General features: G+C 40.4%; 1 protein-coding gene across 1 annotated transcript; it reads right to left on the reverse strand.

The window, feature by feature from the left end:
* Positions 1 to 4586: 4586 nt before the first annotated feature.
* LOC111584472 (ADP-ribosylation factor-like protein 8A) lies at positions 4587 to 18025 on the reverse strand. The gene is made up of 7 exons (XM_023293624.3): positions 17640 to 18025; positions 15313 to 15393; positions 13360 to 13433; positions 13168 to 13261; positions 12057 to 12124; positions 11905 to 11975; positions 4587 to 11047 (listed from the first exon to the last, which is right to left on the reverse strand). Exons 1-7 carry the CDS (start codon positions 17760 to 17762, stop codon positions 10995 to 10997), a joined length of 564 nt encoding a protein of 187 aa, XP_023149392.1. The 5' UTR covers positions 17763 to 18025; the 3' UTR covers positions 4587 to 10994.
* Positions 18026 to 19930: the final 1905 nt, after the last annotated feature.

The raw sequence follows: 19930 nt of genomic DNA on the forward strand, positions 1-19930 counted from the left end.
TTTCATTAAACAGAAGTACAGGAATAACAGTAGAATTAAACTAACAGTAGTACTAAAACTACTGGGAAACTACTGGGAAAGTACTGAGAAACCACTGGGAAAGTATTGGGAAAGTACTGAGAAACTAGATTGTTATTCACGTCGGCGGTAATGACACCCGGTTACGCCAATCGGAGGTCACCAAAGTTAGTGTGGCATCGATGTGTAACTTTGGCAAAACCATGTCGGACTTCGTAGTTTTCTCTGGACCCCTGCCTGATCTGACCAGCGATGATATGTTTAGCCACATGTCGTCATTTCGCCGCTGGTCGTCTACGTGGTGTACTGCAAACGACGTTGGCTTTATAGACAATTGGAGCTCTTTCTGGGGAAAACCTGGTCTGATTAGGAGAGACGGCATCCATCCCACTTTGGCTGGTGCAGCTCTCATTTCTAGAAATATGGCTGATTTTATTAGAACTCCTAAAGCATGACAACCCAGAGTTCAGACCAGGATACAGAGTTGTAGTCTTCCACACCTCTCTGCAGTTTCCTCTCAGCTGTCACCCTTCAGTTAGCTTTATTGAGACTGTGTCTGTCCCCCGACCACCAAAGTTCAATAAATTAAACAATTCAAATATAAACAAAAGACATAGTAACCATAAAAATCTAATAAAAATGAATACTATTTCAACTGAGCGAAGAAACAGGATAATTAAATGTGGTCTGTTAAATATTAGATCTCTCTCGTCTAAATCTCTGTTAGTAAATGATTTGATAACTGATCACCAGATTGATTTGTTCTGTTTGACTGAAACCTGGTTGCAGCAGGAAGAATATGTTAGTCTAAATGAATCAACTCCTACTAGTCATACTAACTGTCATGTTCCTCGAATCACTGGCCGAGGAGGAGGAGTGGCAGCAATTTACCTCTCTAGCTTAAAAATGAACCAGAGACCTAAACCCAGTTACAGTTCATTTGAAAATCTTACTCTCAGTCTCTCTCATCCAGATTTAAAAGCTCAGAAACCAGTTTTATTTGTTGTTGTATATCGTCCTCCTGCTCCTTACTCTGAGTTTTATCTCAATTCTCAGACTTTTTATCTGATTTAGTGCTCAGCTCAGATAAAGTCATTATTGTGGGTGACTTTAACATTCGTGTTGACGTGGACAGTGACAGCCTTACGACTGCTTTTAATTCAATATTAGACTCAATTGGGTTTTCTCAACATGTAAAGAAACCAACTCATAGTTTTAATCACACCCTTGACCTCGTTCTGACTTGTGGCATAGAAATCGAACAGTTAACAGTATTTCCCCGGAACCCTCTTCTTTCTGACCATTTTATGGTAACATTTCAATTTACAACAATAGATTGTATAGGAGTTAAGAATAAATATCATTACAGTAGATGTCTGTCTGACAATTCGGTGACTAAATTTAAGGAAATAATACCCTCTCTATTTAGTCCAGCACCACTTACTGATATAATGGAAGGGAAATATTATAATTTTACCCCCACAGAAGTGGATTATATTGTTAATAATGCTGCAGCCTCACTGCGTACAACACTTGATAGTGTTGCATCTGTAAAAAAGAAAGTTCTGTCTCAGAGAGGACCTGCTCCTTGGTATAATTCCCAGCTGCGGACTTTAAAGCAGGCGTCCCGAAAGCTGGAAAAGAAGTGGTACTCCACTAATTTAGAAGAAGTTTATGTAGCTTGGAAAAATAGTCTAGTAATTTATAAAAAAGCTCTTGGTAATGCCAGGACAACATATTATTCATCTTTAATAGAGGAAAACAAGAACAACCCCAGGTTTCTCTTCAGCACTGTAGCCAGGCTGACAAAGAGTCAGAGCTCTGTTGAACCTTGTATTCCTTTAGCTTTGAGCAGTAACGACTTCATGAGCTTCTTTACAAATAAAATTATTACGATTAGAGAAAAAATTAATCTGGCCCTTCCTGCAAATGTCACAGATGTATCATCGAGTACAGATACTTTAGAATTGGCTGTAAGACCAGATGGATATTTAGAATTTTTCACTCCCATGTATCTCGCTGAACTCATTTCAATAGTTTCTACATCCAAACCATCCACATGTCTTTTAGATCCTATCCCAACTAGACTGTTCAAGGAGGCTTTACCTTTAATTAATTCCTCAATGTTAGATCTGATTAATCTCTCTCTAGTAACAGGCTATGTACCACAGGCTTTTAAGGTTGCTGTAATCAAACCTTTATTTAAAAAGCCCACTCTAGATCCAGATGTTTTAGCCAACTATAGACCAATTTCCAACCTCCCATTTCTCTCTAAAATTCTGGAAAGAACAGTTGCAAATCAATGATGTGAACATTTACAAAGGAATAGCTTGTTTGAAGAGTTTCAGTCAGGCTTCAGAGTGCATCATAGCACAGAAACAGCTCTGGTGAAAGTTACTAATGACCTTCTCATAGCGTCAGATAATGGACTGGTCTCTATACTTATTTTGTTGGACCTTAGTGCAGCATTCGATACAATCGACCACAAACTTTTATTACAGCGACTAGAACATTCTATTGGCATTAAAGGGACAGCACTGGACTGGTTTAAATCCTACTTATCAGACAGGTTCCAGTTTGTGCATGTCAACAATGACTCTTCTGAGCATACTAGGGTTAATCATGGAGTTCCTCAGGGTTCTGTCTTAGGACCAATACTGTTCACATTATACATGCTTCCCTTAGGCAATATTATAAGGAAGCACTGTATTAATTTCCATTGTTATGCTGACGACACTCAATTGTATTTATCTATGAAGCCAAATGAAACTAATCAGCTAGCAAGACTGCAAGATTGTCTTAAGGACATAAAGACCTGGATGACCTATAATTTCTTACTACTAAATTCAGACAAGACTGAAGTCATTGTATTTGGCCCCAAACATCTTAGAAAATTGCTTTCAAAGCATATAGTTCCTCTGGATGGCATTACATTGGCCTCCAGTACTACTGTGAGGAACCTCGGTGTTATCTTTAACCAGGACATGTCCTTAACTCGCACATAAAACAAATCTGTAGGACTTCCTTTTTCCACCTGAGAAATATTGTAAAAATCAGGAACATCGTGTCTCAGAGTGATGCAGAAAAACTAGTCCATGCATTTGTTACTTCTAGGCTTGACTACTGTAATTCCTTATTATCAGGTTGTCCCAATAGCTCTCTGAAATATCTACAGCTGATCCAAAACGCTGCAGCCAGAATACTGACGAGAGTTAGCAAGAGAGATCATATTTCTCCTATGCTGGTTTCTCTTCATTGGCTTCCTGTTAAATCTAGAATAGAATTCAAAATCCTTCTTCTGACACATAAAGCTCTTAACAACCAATCTCCATCATATCTTAAAGACCTGATAGTACCATATTATCCTAGCAGAACTCTTCGCTCTCAGACTGCAGGCTTACTTGTTTTTCCCAGAATCTCTAAAAGTAGAATGTGAGGCAGAGCCTTCAGTTATCAGCTCCTCTCCTGTGGAACCAGCTCCCAGTTTGGGTTCTGGAGGCGGACACCCTCTCTATTTTTAAGACCAGGCTTAAAACCTTCCTTTTTGACAACTCTTATAGTTAGGACTGACTGGGGGACCCTGACGGGGTGAGCTGGTGTTTTCATTTGCACAACTGACTTCCCCTCTTTACGTCCCTTTAGTTTGCCCCTAGTTATGCTGCTATAGGCCTAGGCTGCTGGGGAACCTCTCTTGATGCACTGAGCCCTTCTCTATCTACCATTATATTTAATATATATACCATTATTGCATTACACTCACTCTGTTTCTCCCTGTGTCCTTTCTCCAAGTGTCCCTGGTCCCAGAGCTGGATGCTTCAGATCTGTGGTTGTTCTCCCACCAACTGTAACCCTCTACCTCTATCCCTCTACCTCTTCTGTCCCTCTCAACCCTCCTTCCAGCAGCAGATGGGTCCCCCCACATTAGAGCCGGGTTCTGCTCAAGGTTTTTTCCCTGTTAAAAGAGTGTTTTCCTTGCCAGTGTCGCCTTAGGGCTGCTCTGGGCGTCAGGCATGTGGGTTCTGTAAAGCATCTCGAGACAATCTGACTGTAATTGGCGTTATATAAATAAAATTGAATTGAACTACTGGGAAAGTACTGAGAAACTACTGGGGAACTATTGAGGAAGTTCTGAGAAACTATTGAGGCCAAATAATGACCTCAAACTAATCAAAGGATTCTCCTAAAGCTAAACCTATAAACATCACACCACCACTCTGGTTCCACTAATCTGTGAGTGTTTGCTGCCCCCTGCTGTCTGATCAGAAACACTGCAGCTACAGTCTGATGCTGAGTTTCTATAAAGAACCTGAATGCTGGAGACTTTTTGTTGTATTTGAGAGTAAACTGAATATTTATGTATTAACAGACATCTGTAGACATCACCGAGCTGAAGCAAAGGGAGTTTATGGACATTTTACTGATAAAATGGTTAATGTTTTAAAAAATAAAAATGTACATGTACTTATATATACAGGAGTATATCCAGTCTTTGGTTTGGTTCCGACCAAAACAAACCTGGATCTCCTCCTGCTCTAAGCACTACACAGAAGTAAAGACCACACCAGCACTTCGTTTCTCCATAGTATTTAATTAGTATCATACACAAGCATGTTTCTATTAAAACACATTATATCAACTGAATCAAACAATAATGTACAAACAGGTTCAGACTGACGCTGTCTGACCGAGTTCATCCTGCAGCCGCCGACAGAACCAGCAGCAGGAAAACCCAGACGGAACCAGAACCTATGAAGCTTTCAGCCACGTTTTCACCCATCTACTAGCCATTATAACTTTAGAAACGTTACTCGTCTTCAGACCTGAAATGATCCAACCTTCATGTGTCACAACACAGGAAGTTCTGTTTGGACAACCTAATAAACGAGCCGCATGTGGGGACATTTCGTGGCCACATGCGGAAACTTTCCAACATCTTCTTTCACAAACTGGAAAATGAGTTGAAGAGTCGCTGTTGTGACGGTCCAGGAGGTTCTGTCTAAAAATTAAGACTCTGTAGGACGTAAAACCAACTGATTTGACATTTAACGCTGCAACTTTAAATCATGTTGGTATCAAATCTCAGAACTGAAGACCTCTTAAGACTTTTGTGACTTTCTAAGACTCCTCAAAGGCTGCAGATACTCTGGCGATGTGGTCAAAAGCTCTGGAAACCTTAAACTGACGCTGGTCTGTTTCCAGAGTTATTTTTCAAGTGCTACAGGAAGTAGCCTCCAGTCTGGTTATTAGAAATCAACACCAACCCTCCTTAGTGAAGGTTTGAAGGTTCAGTGTTGATTCGACTGTTTGGTCATTTAAGAGGCTGCAGATGCTGCTCGTTCCATCTGGATTTTGCCTTTTTTTTGCTGCCAATTCTGCCAGAAACTCAAGTTAACGACTTTCTGATGAGAATTTAACTGCACAGGACGACCGTTAAGGATCCTGCACAGCTTCAGTTTGTACCTGCAGGACCTCAGGTCTTCATCATCCACCTTCAAACGTAACAGGTCAGGCTTCGTATCTCAATGACCATATTCCAATGTACGACCCGTAAGAAAAGTACTGTAAGCTCCATGCGATCCCACCTCATCTAGAACACCATGTTAGAGCACAATGTCGACACTTGAACTACTTTATTGCATTGTTTGAAGTACTTGCAGTACTTTTCCGCAGGTTAATACTCAGGTTGACACACTGGATTAAGGCCATTTTTTGGTAAAGTTGCACCAAAGTTTCCATTTACTTCATCAGGTTCCACAGATATACAATCCCTGCCCTCAGCATGCCAACAGAAGAGACCAGAACCAACCAGAGCAGACCTTCAGGAGGACTTCAGGTCTTTCCAGGACACCAGGTTCCAACATAATGTGTTCCTGAAGTCCTCCCTGCACTTCATCCTGTCTGACGTCATCAATAACTAATAATCACTTTTCTGGCTGATCAGAAGATCTCGAGTGGACAACGACTCCTCGTTGGTTCAGAAAACACCAGAACCTGAACGCCGAAGCAGCTGGAGAACCGATCCTCTGAAGGTCTGAACGTTCCAGAGCTGTTGGTTTACAGACATTTAGTCGGTTGTGCTTGTTGTTGTTTCATCAGGAACCTTCAGGATCTTCAGGAACCTTCAGGCCTTCACCAGCTGCTTCAGATTCACGGTTCAAAGTGATTATGAAGATAAAAGCAGATTTTCATTGTCGGGATCAACAGAGCTGAGCTTCAGACTTAGAACCACGTACGGTTCTGTTTAGAGTTTGGCACTGAGAACAGGCGTTTGGTGTGGAACCTTCGCTAACCAGAGAAGATTCAAGCATCTTCTGGAGGGTTTCATCTCACATCCTCAGCGGTTAAAACCTGCATTTTTGAAAGCTTAATCTCACATTTTAGGGAGCCTTTTGGTTCCTACAAGTTTGATCTCATATTTTGGGGGTTTCAGTTCCTTTGCCTTGTTCAGGTTCATCTTGCATCTTACAAGTTTGTTTTTGATCTGCTGGAGGTTCAAGTCTGTGTCCTCACAAGTTCAGTCTCACATTGTTGGGCGTTTGATCTCTCATTTGATCCGGTTCCGTTGGGGCTTCAGTCTTGGTTCCTACCAGTTTGATCTTGCGTTTTAGGGATTTCATCTTGGTTCCTACAAGTTTACTTTTACTCTGTTGGAGGTTAAACTTTGTGTTCTCACAAGTTCAATCTCATGTTTTTTCAGGTTTTTGAAGGTTCAGAGTCTCACTCTTGGGAGATTAAATTTGCCTTGTTGGAGCTCTGATCTGGTTCTAAAGGTTTAATCTCGTCTTGTTTTAGTTTAGTTCTCCCTTGTTGGGGTTTAAATCTTGTGTTCTTAACAGTTTGGTTTGTAGGAGTTTAATCTCACTTCCTTCTGAGTTTGATCTCGCGTTGTTCGGGGTTCAATTTTTTCACTCTTCAGTCTCATTGGTCCAATCTAACAGGTTTAGTCCAAGTTCTTAGTAGGTATAGTTTCACATTGTTGAATTAGAACCGGAGTATTTGGGAGCTGGGAATCAATAAAAGCATTTTAAAGAACTCTACTTATAGACTGAAGGATTATTTGAATGTTGAACTTGTGTTTTCGAGACTGTGATCTTCTATTTCTGGAACCTCAATCTTTCTCCAACTCAGGTGATCAAACTTTAACACACCTGTACATCACTGGTGGTTCCTCTGAACATGGTTTCTGGGAACCTAAAGGTTGTGGAAATATTCTAAACAGGCTAAATGATGATGCTGGCTGAGGAGGAACATCTTCTGAAGTTCAGACCGCTCCTGGCTAAACCTTTTGATCGGGCGTTTAACGAAGGCCTCGAACCTCTTTAGCTCTGTTTGTCCCGACAGTGAAGCAGAATTTGTGCAGAATAAATCTCCCATGATGCACCGCTGAAGGTTTGACCACTCAGAACCTAAACGAGCTCAGTACGGAACAACGTACAAACAGGTGACGCTCCTTCATTTCCTGTTTGTTCTGCCATCTGATTGGCTGCTGTCGGGACCAGGATGTGATGTGAGTCCACAGATCTGACCAGGACATTAGCACGCTAACATGGTAATGCTAACACATTAATGCTAACAATGATTCGGTGCTACGGTTTGAGACTCGAGTATTTCTGAGAGAGGTTTTTAAGAGACCAGAATATTTATGAGTTTATTATTTATGTTGAAGGTTTTGCTGAAGGTTTAAGTAAAAAAAAACAAAACACAAACCTTCTCTTTCATCATTAGCATAAAGCAAAGAAGCACCAATAAATAACAGAAATATGTTCATAAGAAGACTGTCGTATTCAGTCTCGCAGGTACGTTTGAGTAATTTCGGACAAATTCCAGTTATTTTGGACATATTTTCATTTCGGACAATTTTTTTGTCATTTGGGACAAATTTTGAGTCATTTCGAACGTGTTTTTAATTCATTTCGGAGCAGCTGTGGGTCATTTTGGAGTCATGTTCACTCTTGCAGCTGGTTTTGAGTCATTATGGACAAATATCAATTATTTTGGACCATCTTTGAGTCATTGTGGACAAAATTTAAGTCATTCTGAACACATTTTAATTAATTTTGGATTAGTTTTGAGTCCTTCTGGACAATTATGAAGTAATTTTGGGCAAGTGTGAGTGCATGAAGACTCTCATGTTCACTCCTACAGCCAAAAGCAGAACATTTGGTGGGTTTATGGCCGTCAACATTAATATGGACAAAAAAAATCATTATGTTTCAAAAATTAAATTAATGCCATATGACAGGTAAATTTTAAAATCAGAATCCAAATGTTTGCATTTAATTTTAGAATCGGCCCAATTTTAGGTCATTTGTAATAAAAATAAAACTTAAAATTATTGGCAGGATTCTTTCAAGTCCTGCTTTCAGAAATGGAAAAACAAACTGGATGTAATTAAATTAAAAAGCAGCAAGTTAAGTTTATTTGCACATATTTTTCTGCTGATTTCAGCTCAATTCTTGGTGTTTACAGGTTATTAGTGTTTGTCGCTAAATGGAGTTTTATTTTAAATCAAAACGATAATTTCATTACACTATTAAATAAATTTTCTATTATCTAAAATTTAAATACTGGCGACCACAGACACAGATATTTATGAGGCCATTTTTCTGTGTTAATCGCTGAATTTTCCTTTAATTTCTGACCATCTGATAAATTACAGGAAACTTAAATAAAACTAGTTTAAAAAAACTTCAATTTATGTTATCATTTCTTTTATCTCTCTCATAAATACGCCGTCGTTCATGTCGTCATAAATCATGGAAACGTGTCAAGAAGAAAACATGAAAACTTTTAAAACCAACACATTTTAAATTAAAAAACTGAAACAGATGAGGTCACTGAGGTCACATGACACCTCCGGTCCAATCAGCAGCGACAGAGCAGAAACACTGGTTAGACTTACCAAGTCAACAGAAGAACAATATAAAATAAAAATATAAAAGAAATTAAAAGCTTCTTATTACAGAGATATGAACAGAAACCTTCTGCAGGTGAAGTACCACTTCCTGTACGGCCGGTTATGTCACAATAAGAAGATTATTAACATTATTCTCATTATTAATATCTTACAAAAACAAAAATCAAAACAGTGCAATAAAAAGGTTCTTAATCCCTCGCTCGGCCGGAGAGAGACAGAGAGATGGCGAGGGGGCGGGGCTTGGCGACCAGGAAGAGAGAGAACATTTAAAATTAAGAAAATAGGAAACAGTCGGAGGACGAGCAGTTTACGACAGACAGGAAGGAGTAGAGAAAGTGAAACTATGGATGGAGGGAGAGGAGAGATGAGGATCATGGGAAACCAGCACGGACCACACAGCAGCTAACGATGCTAACGATGCCAACGGTGGGTTTTTACCTCCGTTAAAGGAAAAAGATTCTCGCAGGTTTCTGGATGAATAAAAGTTCTGGACAGCAGATAAAGATCATTTCTCCTGGAAGCTGCTGTGTGGATCCGTGGAGATGCACCGATACCAACGATTCTGGACTCATCGGTCCGGTTTATTATTTCAGTTACACTCAGCAGGAGCTTGGTTTATGTTTCTGGAGATTTTAGGTATCTTCTAACTATGTTTCTGGAGATTTTAGGTATCTTCTAACGATGTTTCTGAAGATTTTAGGAATCTTCTAAGAATGTTTCAGGAGATTTTAGGTGTTTTCTACTTAAGTGTTTTCAGTTTAGAGTCGGTTTAGAGTCAGTGATGAACTGAAAATATCAGGAAATAAGAGTTTCTGCTAAAAGCTGCTCCTGGAAAAACACCTGCAGGATGTTTTAATGTTTGAGAGCCGGTTTAGTGAAAGAATGACGACATCCAGCTGCTAGAACTCCGTCTATGGAAGGGCAGATTTCAGGAAAGAGAAGAACGAACAGCAAGCAGTTCTTCTTTAAGGGAAAATATCCACAACACCAGACAGAAATCTCTATTTTCCTGTAATTCCTGAACCTTTGATGAACAAAAATGTCTGTTCTACTTCGATAAATGAAACCCAAGTTAATAAATGTAATCATTTTTAATCTTCTATCATTTTACTGCTTTGGATTAAACTTCCTCCATGCAGGTAAAATAACAGAAACAGGAGATAATCAGGTTATTATATGAACCCAAACCCTGCTGGCAGGTTTGAAAAGCGTGTTATATTTTTAAAACAAGTTTCTAGAATGACACCATCTATCAGACAGAAACTGGTTGAATCAACGACCTCTACACACTGATAATAAGCCACAGAGTCGGATAGAAAAAGGTTCAGTTTGTCCGAATACGTCAAAGATCTAAATTACAGCAGGTCCTCGGTTTACGACGTCCTCGACTTATGGTGTTTCTTGGTTACGTCACCATCTGACATAAATTTATTAAGAAAGTCTTGCTCCATCATTCTGACATACGGCGTTTGTGACGTTAAAACTAATTTCGTGCGGGAACTATTTGGCGAGCGGAGCGGATGAATACGTCGTCGCGTCCTAGATCATGATTTTCGGTGACGACAGAGGTACTTAAATGAGTTCCGACTTACGTCACGTTACGTTGCACCGTAGGAACAGAATTCCCATGTAAGTCAAGGACCCTGGAACAAGATGTCCAACTACTTTCAGTCACATTTTTCAGGTTGGACAAACATTCTTTCTGCTTTAACTCTGCTGGAACCTCCATAGATACAGCAGCTGATCCTTTCTGATCACATTAAGGTGGAAATATTGAGACTACTTTCATAAAACCCTGCATGTTGGAGGCTGGTCTGAGTTCAAAAACCTGATTTCTGCTTCAAGAAAGTTCATAGAAGAGAAACTGTTGTTTAATGATGACAATAAATTATTGATAAATTATCTTCAGTTCTGTGTGTTCTGTATTTAAAATCTGCTGTGAGGTCTGCAAGTCTTTGGTTTCTGATCAAACTGATTTAGTATCAGTGCATCTGTGGGGGGGTGGGGGTGGGGGGGGCATTAGGGGGACAGTGGGCGTGGCCTGTTCTGACGTCATTTCTCAGGAACTCCTCTTAGTCCGGGAGTGTTGGATCAACCACTGGAGGGTGATGTCTGCAGAGAGAGAAGAAAGCTCTGGAATGATGTGGAGCTGAGGATTAAACTGCAGCTGAGGATTAAACTGGAGCTGAGGATTAAACTGGAGCTGAGGATTAAACTGCAGCTGAGGATTAAACTGCAGCTGAGGATTAAACTGCAGCTGAGGATTAAACTGCAGCTGAGGATTAAATTGCAGCTGAGGATTAAACTGGAGCTGAGGATTAAACTGCACCTGAAGATTAAACTAGATCTGAGGATTAAAGTGGAGCTGAGGATTAAACTGGAGCTGAAGATTAAACTGGAGCTGAAGATTAAACTGCAGCTGAGGATTAAACTGCAGCTGAGGATTAAACTGCAGCTGAGGATTAAACTGCAGCTGAGGATTAAACTGGAGCTGAAGATTAAACTGCAGCTGAAGATTAAACTGGAGCTGAAGATTAAACTGGAGCTGAGGCTAAAGTGAGGCTAGTGGTGAGTTTAGTGGTAAAACTTAGCGCCATAAACAAGGAAATGAGTCTAATAAATGACTTGTTTCTTTCTGTCGAAGAGCAAAGTCAGTCTGTGGAGTAACAGGAGGAACTGCGTGTCAATTTTGGACAAAGTTTGAGTCATTTTGAACAGAGTTTGAGTCATTTGGGACAAAATTTGGGACAAAATTGGAGTCATTTGGGACAAAATTTGAGTCATTTTGAACAAAGTTTGAGGACTCTTAACCAGCTGAGTCTGACAGTTTTTAACTGTTCCATCTTCAGGTTTAGGCTGGTTTCAACTTTTTGATAGCTTGTGTGTGTGTGTGTGTGTGTGTGTGTCTGTGTGTGTGTGTGTGTGTGTGTGTGTGTGTGTGTGTGTGTGTGTGTGTGTGTGTGTGTTACCGATGTTGTCTTTCTCCTTGCAGGAGATGGAGTAGCAGCAGATCTCTCTGTCCTGGATGGCCGACAGGTTCCTGTTCAGAAAAAGTCAGACGGTGAAACAGGAAGTAAACAGCAGCTAAAGTTGAACAGAACTGTGGTGTTGTTGGACTCACATCCTCTCTATGAGCTCCTTCTCATCCAGAGCTCCTGACAGGTCCCTCTTGTTCCCCAGAACCAGAACCTGAGGAGCAAACATCAGCTGGTTCAGTTTAAATGTTAGCCTCTGGTTCTGAGTAGTTTCTAACATAACAGATATAAAGGTGGAGGTTCTGAGATCATAAACCAGGTTAAACCTTCACTGTAACTGAGGAGGCTCTGTTTGTCCCTCCCAGATCACCATGGTAACCGATGCTGTGAAGCTGTATCACCATGGTAACCGATGGTGTGAAGCTAACCTGGTCTGGGTTCTGTTCAGAGTTTCAGATTTAAATCAACTCTAAGAAGCGACTTGTTTTCATTGATCCGTCTACTGATGATTCTCTGTGAGTGACTGAATGTTGAGTAGAGGTAGACCGATACATCGGCTGGCCGATATTTTGGGCCGATATATGGACTTTTTTCAATATCGGCCATAGGCCGATATTTACAAATAAAAAGCCAATTTGTGATCAGTCACCCGTACGGGCAGCTGCCGCGACCGCTTTTCCCTTAGAAGGACCCCCGGCACTCAGAGAGCGGAGCATGAGCGGAGCGAGTGAGCCAGGCAACAACAAGCCTAACCCTAACCACTTTCAGGTTACTTTTCAATTGTATTTTTTGTAAACTTTAAGTATTTTTTTTATGTTATTGTACTTTTTCACTTTTTGTGTTCAATAAATGTTAGAGTTCTACTAGTGTATTTAATTTGTAATATATACATGTATATACTTTTAGTGTTTAAATTGCCTTTTGTAATCGATGTGCTTTTTAAAAAAAAAAAAAAAAAAGGGATATCGGCCTTAAAAATCGGCTTCTACAATCGGCTTTAGATATCAGGCATCGGCTGAAATTTTTTTTTAAAAATTGGTATTGGCCTTTGAAAATCCCATATTGGTGGACCTCTAATGTTGAGTTTTATGTTTTTATGAATTTTAGCGTTTCAGAGTGATAAAGTGCAGCTCAGAGTCACTGACAGGAAAATATATTCACTTAGAGCATTTATAGTCTTCAGAAACAGACCTGAAGCGATTAATTATCGTTAAATTAGCTGCTGGTTAATAACAACACTCAGGTTTGTGTTCTTACAGGGATTCCCTGCAGCTGAGGCTTGTCCAGCAGGTTGTGGAGTTCATTCTTAGAGGCTTCGATCTTCTCCGGATCTGCTGCATCCACCATGTACCTGCAACAGGAGGAAACACCATGAAAACATCAGGAAAACAACATGACAATAACATGAAAACACCAAGAAAACATGAAACAGTGGTTTGGGAAACTCACACGATGGCGCTGACTCCTCGACAGTAACGTTCCCACATACTCCTGAACCGAGGCTGACCGCCGATGTCCCAGAGCTAAAGATAAACAAAGAAAAAGGACAAAAAACTGATTTTATTACCTGAAACTAAAACATTTATCCTCCCATTTTGTTTCTTTTGTCCGAGGTTGGGTTGAAGCAGGTCATTCCAGACGTTCCTCCTCCCAGCAACCCTTTCCAGCTCTTCCTGGGTGTTCCCAGGCCAGATGAGATATATAATCCCTCCAGAGGGTTCTGGGTCTACCCTGGGGTCTCCTCCCAGGAGGACATGTTCAGAAAACCTCCATGGAAGTCTCCCTGGAGGATCTGAATCAGATGTCCAAACCTCCTCAACTGGTTCCTTTAGAGGTGAAGGATCAGCAGCTCAACTCCGAGCTCCCTCCAGATGTCTGAGCTTCTCCCCCTATCTCTAAGGCTGAGCCCAGCCGCCTTCAACCTTCTTGGAGTCTCTGGGTAGTTCCTGGAAGGGGGGACCACCTGGGGACTCCATAGTTCTTTTGGGGGCCTTCAACGCTCACGCGGGCGAAGATGGAGAAACCTGGAGGAGGTGATTGGGACGAACGGCCTCATCTGAACCCAAGCAGCGTTTTGTTATTGGACTTCTGTGCTAGCCATAGACTAGACATAACAAACACCATGTTGGAGCGGAAGGTTCTCGTAAGTGTACCTGGAACCAGAGCATCTTAGACCAAAGGTTGATGATTGGCTTCATAGTCGTATCATCAGACCTGTGGTCGTATGTCTCGGACACTCTGGTGAAAAGAGAAGCAGAGCTGTCAGCTGATCACCACCTGGTGGTGAGTTGGATCCAATGGAAGGGAAGACTACCAGACAGACCTGGTAAACCCAAACGTGCAGTGAGGGTGAACTGGGAACATCTGGCGGAGGACCCTGTCTGTGGGGTTTTCAACTCCCACCTCCAGTAGAGTTTCTCCTGCATTCTGGGGGAGGTTGGGGACATGGAATCTGAGTGGTCCATGTTCAAAGCCTCCATTGCAGAAGCAGCTGTTAGGAGCTATGGCCTGAAGGTCACTGGGGCCTGTCACAGTGGTAACCCAAGAACCCACTGGTGGACACCAGTGGTGGCGGAAGCCGCCAGGGCGTTGGGAGGTGGAAAGAGCACTTTGAGCAACTCCTGAACCTGGTAAACACATCCTCTGTGGAGGAGGCAGAGCCTCAAGACTCGGGGGAATCTTCAACCTTATCCATGGCAGAGGTTGCTGAGGTAGTTAAGAAGCTCCTCAGTAGCGCCAGGTGTGGACGAGATCCGCCCTGAGATGCTGAAGGCTCTGGACATTGTTGGACTGTCATGGCTGATGCGTCTCTTCAATGTTGCATGGGCATCGGGTGCTTGTGGAGTGGCAGACCAGGATGGTGGTTCCCATCTTCAACAAGGGGAACCAGAGAGTGTGCTCCAACTACTGGGGTATCACACTTCTCAGCCTCCCCAGGAAAGTTTACCCTCAGGGGCTGGAAGGGAGGCTCTGATGGATTGGAGGAGAAATGTGGACCCTGTCCTGGTCGTGGAGCGGTGGATGAGCTGCTGAGGGCGTCATGGGAGTTTGACATTTTTAACTACGTCAATAAAAATACACATTTCAACTCCACATATTGTTGTGAATATGCAAAAAAGATGAGATGGAAGTTTATTAATCCTGAGAAATTCTTGTGCCACATTTTGCTCAGAAAAACTGACAACAACACAAAAATAAATGCAGTTAATAGCAAAACTAAGATAAGTGAGCTAAAATAAAAACAGTAAGGAGTGGTAAAGGAAACTTCTTTGAACTGTTTAAATCCTAAATATTCAGTCTGAAACTGTGTTCTAGAGAGAACAGCAGCAAATCAGCATCTATTTCTGAATCCACGTGACGTTATTCTGGTGTTTCTGAATAATTTATCTGAACTGAACTGACCTTGATGGTGACGTTTCCTTTGGTGATCTTCCTCATGTTGAACCCGACTGTAGGAATCATGTCTTCACTGAACTGTCCAGACTGAGACACAGAAAAACACCCCTTAACATCTTTTAAACATGAAACCAAACAAACAAGATGAGAAATGAGCCTTTATCATTTTTAATGCATCACAGATTTAACATTGTTCATCACTGAGCAACACACCAAATCCTCATGAGATTTTATTTCAGAACTACTAATAATGATTTAATAGATTCACTCCAAACTGTGACTTTAAGCCACAAAAAAATCCATAAAACTGTGAAGAATTTACCGTTAATCAGCTGTTACTGGATGTTTGACAGAAATCCAGCTCATAAATAATCATTTTCTATCAGAGTGAAGAATATTCTGTTTATTTTTAGTTTTTACTTCCTTATATTGCGTTTCATATTAATTTATCTTTTTTGAATTATCTACAAATTATTTGGTCGTGTAGATTAACTGACTTCAGCTTCAGAGATTAAAAACTTACTTTTTTTTATTTAGTATTAGTATATTTTAATATTAATATTTAGTATTTCGACTCCATATTTTTATCCAGGGGCACCATCACTACATCCTGGGCTCAGCGACAACGTCTGTCTCGTTCATTTTATGTTCATAGAAATCAAACCACATTATGGACATTGATGTGTGAATGAGAATCACACTGAAAACACTCGATAAAATCGGCTCAGTCTGGAGGTTTTATAGGAATGAAATCTCTTACTACTAACAGCCGATAATCAGTCGGATCTGAGATACGAAGTGAACAAAAAACGACTGCAGAGACACGAAAAACAAACAAAAAACACACAAAACGTCCAATCGGAGACACAAAATGACCAAATTTGCACTAAATGACCACAAAAAATACACAAAATGATCACAAAAAAGAATTCTGTTCATTTGCACATTTCTGTATATTTAAAAAAAATGAAAAAAAGTCACTCTTGTACATTCTGTTGATTTTTTGATATATTTTCCATGTTCTTCTCTTATTTTATTTCATTCTACCTTCATTTCCACCTTAAAATTCACTGTTGTCTTGTTGTTTACCCCTTTATTGAACATCCAGCTGCTAGAACACCTGAATTTAGTCATTTAAGTCTAAAAAAAACACAAAACAACAACTGAAACTGATCAAATTTACACAAAATGATCATAAAATACATAAAACGACCACAAAAAGAGTCACACTCATGACAAAAAAACCACTAAATGACTGCAGAGACACTATTGACCACAATAAAACACAGAAAACCACCACCGCGAGTCACAAAAAACCTTATTCCTAAAAATAAAAAAATACTGTCAGTCTTGTATATTGTGTTTATTTTTTTCTACAGTATATTTTTTATATTTTAATCTTTTATCTAACCCTTTCAGTTACCGTCCCTACCTTCATTTTATACCCCAATATTCTATGTTTTCTTATTGTTTACCTCTTTATTGAACATCCAGCTGCTGGAACACCTGAATTTAGTGAAAAATGTCCACAAAACAACCACTAAGAACCTCAGAATGATCATAAAAATACAGAAAATGACCACAAAATGGCACAAAACAGCCAAACTGTCGATAAAAAAACAATAAACAACCACAGAGACACAAAATAAGCACAAAAAACAGAGAACCACCACTAAGTGTCATAAAAAAACGTATTCTTAAAAAATAAAAAAATACTGTCAGTCATGTATATTGTGTTTATTGTTTCTATATTTTCTATAATTTTATATTTTCTTTAATTATTTCACTTTGTTTTATTTCATTCTACCTTCACTTTATCCTCTGATATTCACTGTTGTCTTATTGTTTACCCTTTTGTTGAACATCCAGCTGCTGGAACACCTGAATTTAATCATTTAAGTCTTAAAAAACACACAAAACAACAACTAAAACTGACAAAAAAAACCACTAATTGACTGCAGAGACATTAATGACCACAAAATACACAGAAAACCACCCCACTAAGAGCCACTAAATGACCAGATTTCCTCTCTACCGGCCCTCGGTGCTGCTCCCCGGGCGGTGGAAGGTCACTCTGACCGAGGACCGGACCTCCATCAGCGGACCCGCAGCTCCGCTCTCCGGCCTCTGATGGCGGTCCAGACCCGGGAGGCGGCCTTCTGTCTGGGACACTGACCGTGGAGGTCAAACGTCCACCGGGGCAGGTGTGAGGCCGTTTAACCGTCACGTTCAGCGGAGGTTCGGATGAGACCGGAACCGAGCCGGAGCCCCGGCGGCGGACAACAATGGAGCGACTAATTGACAGCTGCTAGCCGGCGGAGGGCGCCTCTTACCGCTATCACGTTGACGAAGGTGGTCTTCCCGGAGTACTGGAGCCCCACCAGGGTGAGCTCCATCTCCTCCTTCCAGAACAGCGCCTTGAACCAGTCCAGCAGCTTGTTGATGAGCGCTATCATGGTTCCGGTCCGTAGCTGGTGCTAAAGCTAAGGCTAATGCTAACTAGCTGGCTGGCTAACGCCCCGACGCTGCTGCTGCTGCTCTGCCGACGCTCACTGCGACCACTGCGGACGGTACCGGGACTGGCGACGGCACCGACAGGCTTTACATGAACCGCAGAGAGGCGCAATGAGTCGCTGTTTTCAGGCGCTAATGTTTGCGGGATGTTTACGCCTTTTCCGAACACAGCGCCGTTAAAGTTCCGCAATGCAGCGCAGCGCTTCCGAAGCAGCCCTTCACAATAAAACACCCGGGGGAAAAATAATAACATTATGCTCATACAAAGTGTAAGCCTCAGCAGTGTAATTCTAAGAGTGAATTCAATGAATGAGAAAGTGTGAAAATAGACAAAATGAGACAAAAAACGAAGAAAATGAGGCAAAAAACGAAGAAAATGAGGCAAAAAACGAAGAAAATGAGACAAAAAATGAAGAAATCATAATAATAATAATAATAATAATAATGGATTAGATTTATATAGCGCTTTTCAAGGCACTCAAAGCGCTTCACAATGAATCCATTATTCATTCACTCACACATTCTCACTCAGCGGTGGTAAACTACGTTTGTAGCCAAAGCTGCCCTGGGGCAGACTGACGGAAGCGTGGCTGACAATCTGCGCCTACGGCCCCTCCGACCACCACCAGCATTCACACGCATTCATCCTCCAGTGTGAGTAGCAGCACTGGAGGCCAGGTGGGTAAAGTGTCTTGCCCAAGGACACAACAGCACATGACTAGGACAGAGCGGGAATCGAACCGCCGACCTTTCGATCATTGGACGACCCGCTCTACCACCTGAGCCACAGCCCCAAAATGGGACAAAAAACAAAATGAGAAACAAAACAAACAAAATGAGACCAAAAACAAACAAAATGAGACAAAAAACAAATAAAATGAGACATAACTGACAAAATGAGACAAAAAACAAAATGAGAAACAAAACAAACAAAATGAGACCAAACACAAACAAAATGAGACAAAAACAAATAAAATGAGACATACAACTAACAAAATGAGAAAAAAACTAACAAAAAGAGAAACAAAACAAACAAAATGAGACCAAAAACAAACAAAATGAGAAAAAAACAAACAAAATGAGAAACAAAGCAAACAAAATGAAAAACAAAACATATACATATTACATACAACATATATATTCTTAATTATTTATATGTTATTTTTGCTCATATTTTTCTATGCTTTGGTTTTACAGGGATAAGTGGATCGAGTTGGACACTAACCACAAAATACACAAAAATGACTAAAGAAAAGTGAAAAAAAATTACATAATACCAAAATAAGACAGAAATGTATCAAAATGAGACAAAACAACCAGAAAATGAGGCACAACATGAAAATACACAGACAAAAAATGTCCAAAATGAGACACAAATACATAAAAATGACAACTAAGAGACGCAACATAACCTAAAAAACACAAAGAAACACAAATTGACACATGACCAAAATAAAACACAAAAGGATAAAAATGACGCACAAATAAATGAAAATATGACAAAATTTGACATAAAACAACCACAGACACAAATAATCAAATCTACTCAAGCTGACCAACATGAGACACAAACAACCATAAAAATATATTTAGAAAATTAAAATATATAAAACACAATGACCAAAATAAGAGAGAAAATGATGAAAATGAGACAAAACTGAACCGAAGTAAGACATAAAACAACCACAAAGAGACACAGAACAGCAAGAATAAGACCCAAAATGATGACAGAGACACAAAATAATGTAAATAAAAGGACAAAATTACCAAAATAAGATACATTATGAATAGAACCAGACCCAAAATGACAACAGGTCATTAAATAATAATAAATAAATAAAACACAAAGAGACAGAGAGGAATCATAGAGTGAATAAAATCAGTGATTTTTCAGTGTAAGTTTAGTTTAATATTTTAATATGTTCAGACACTGGACTGAATCAGGATTATGAACCGTAGAACCTCCAGTCCGTGTTCCGTGTTCCATGTTCGGTGTTCTGGGTGGGGTTCATGTCTGGATCATGTCTGGGATCACGTATGAAGCAGAGAACAGCAGAGAAAAGAGGAAACTCCCAGAATAAATACTGCAGACTGACGGAAACACTGACCT

This window comes from Amphiprion ocellaris, chromosome 8 (genome assembly GCF_022539595.1).
Source record: "Amphiprion ocellaris isolate individual 3 ecotype Okinawa chromosome 8, ASM2253959v1, whole genome shotgun sequence".
Lineage (NCBI taxonomy): Eukaryota > Metazoa > Chordata > Actinopteri > Pomacentridae > Amphiprion > Amphiprion ocellaris.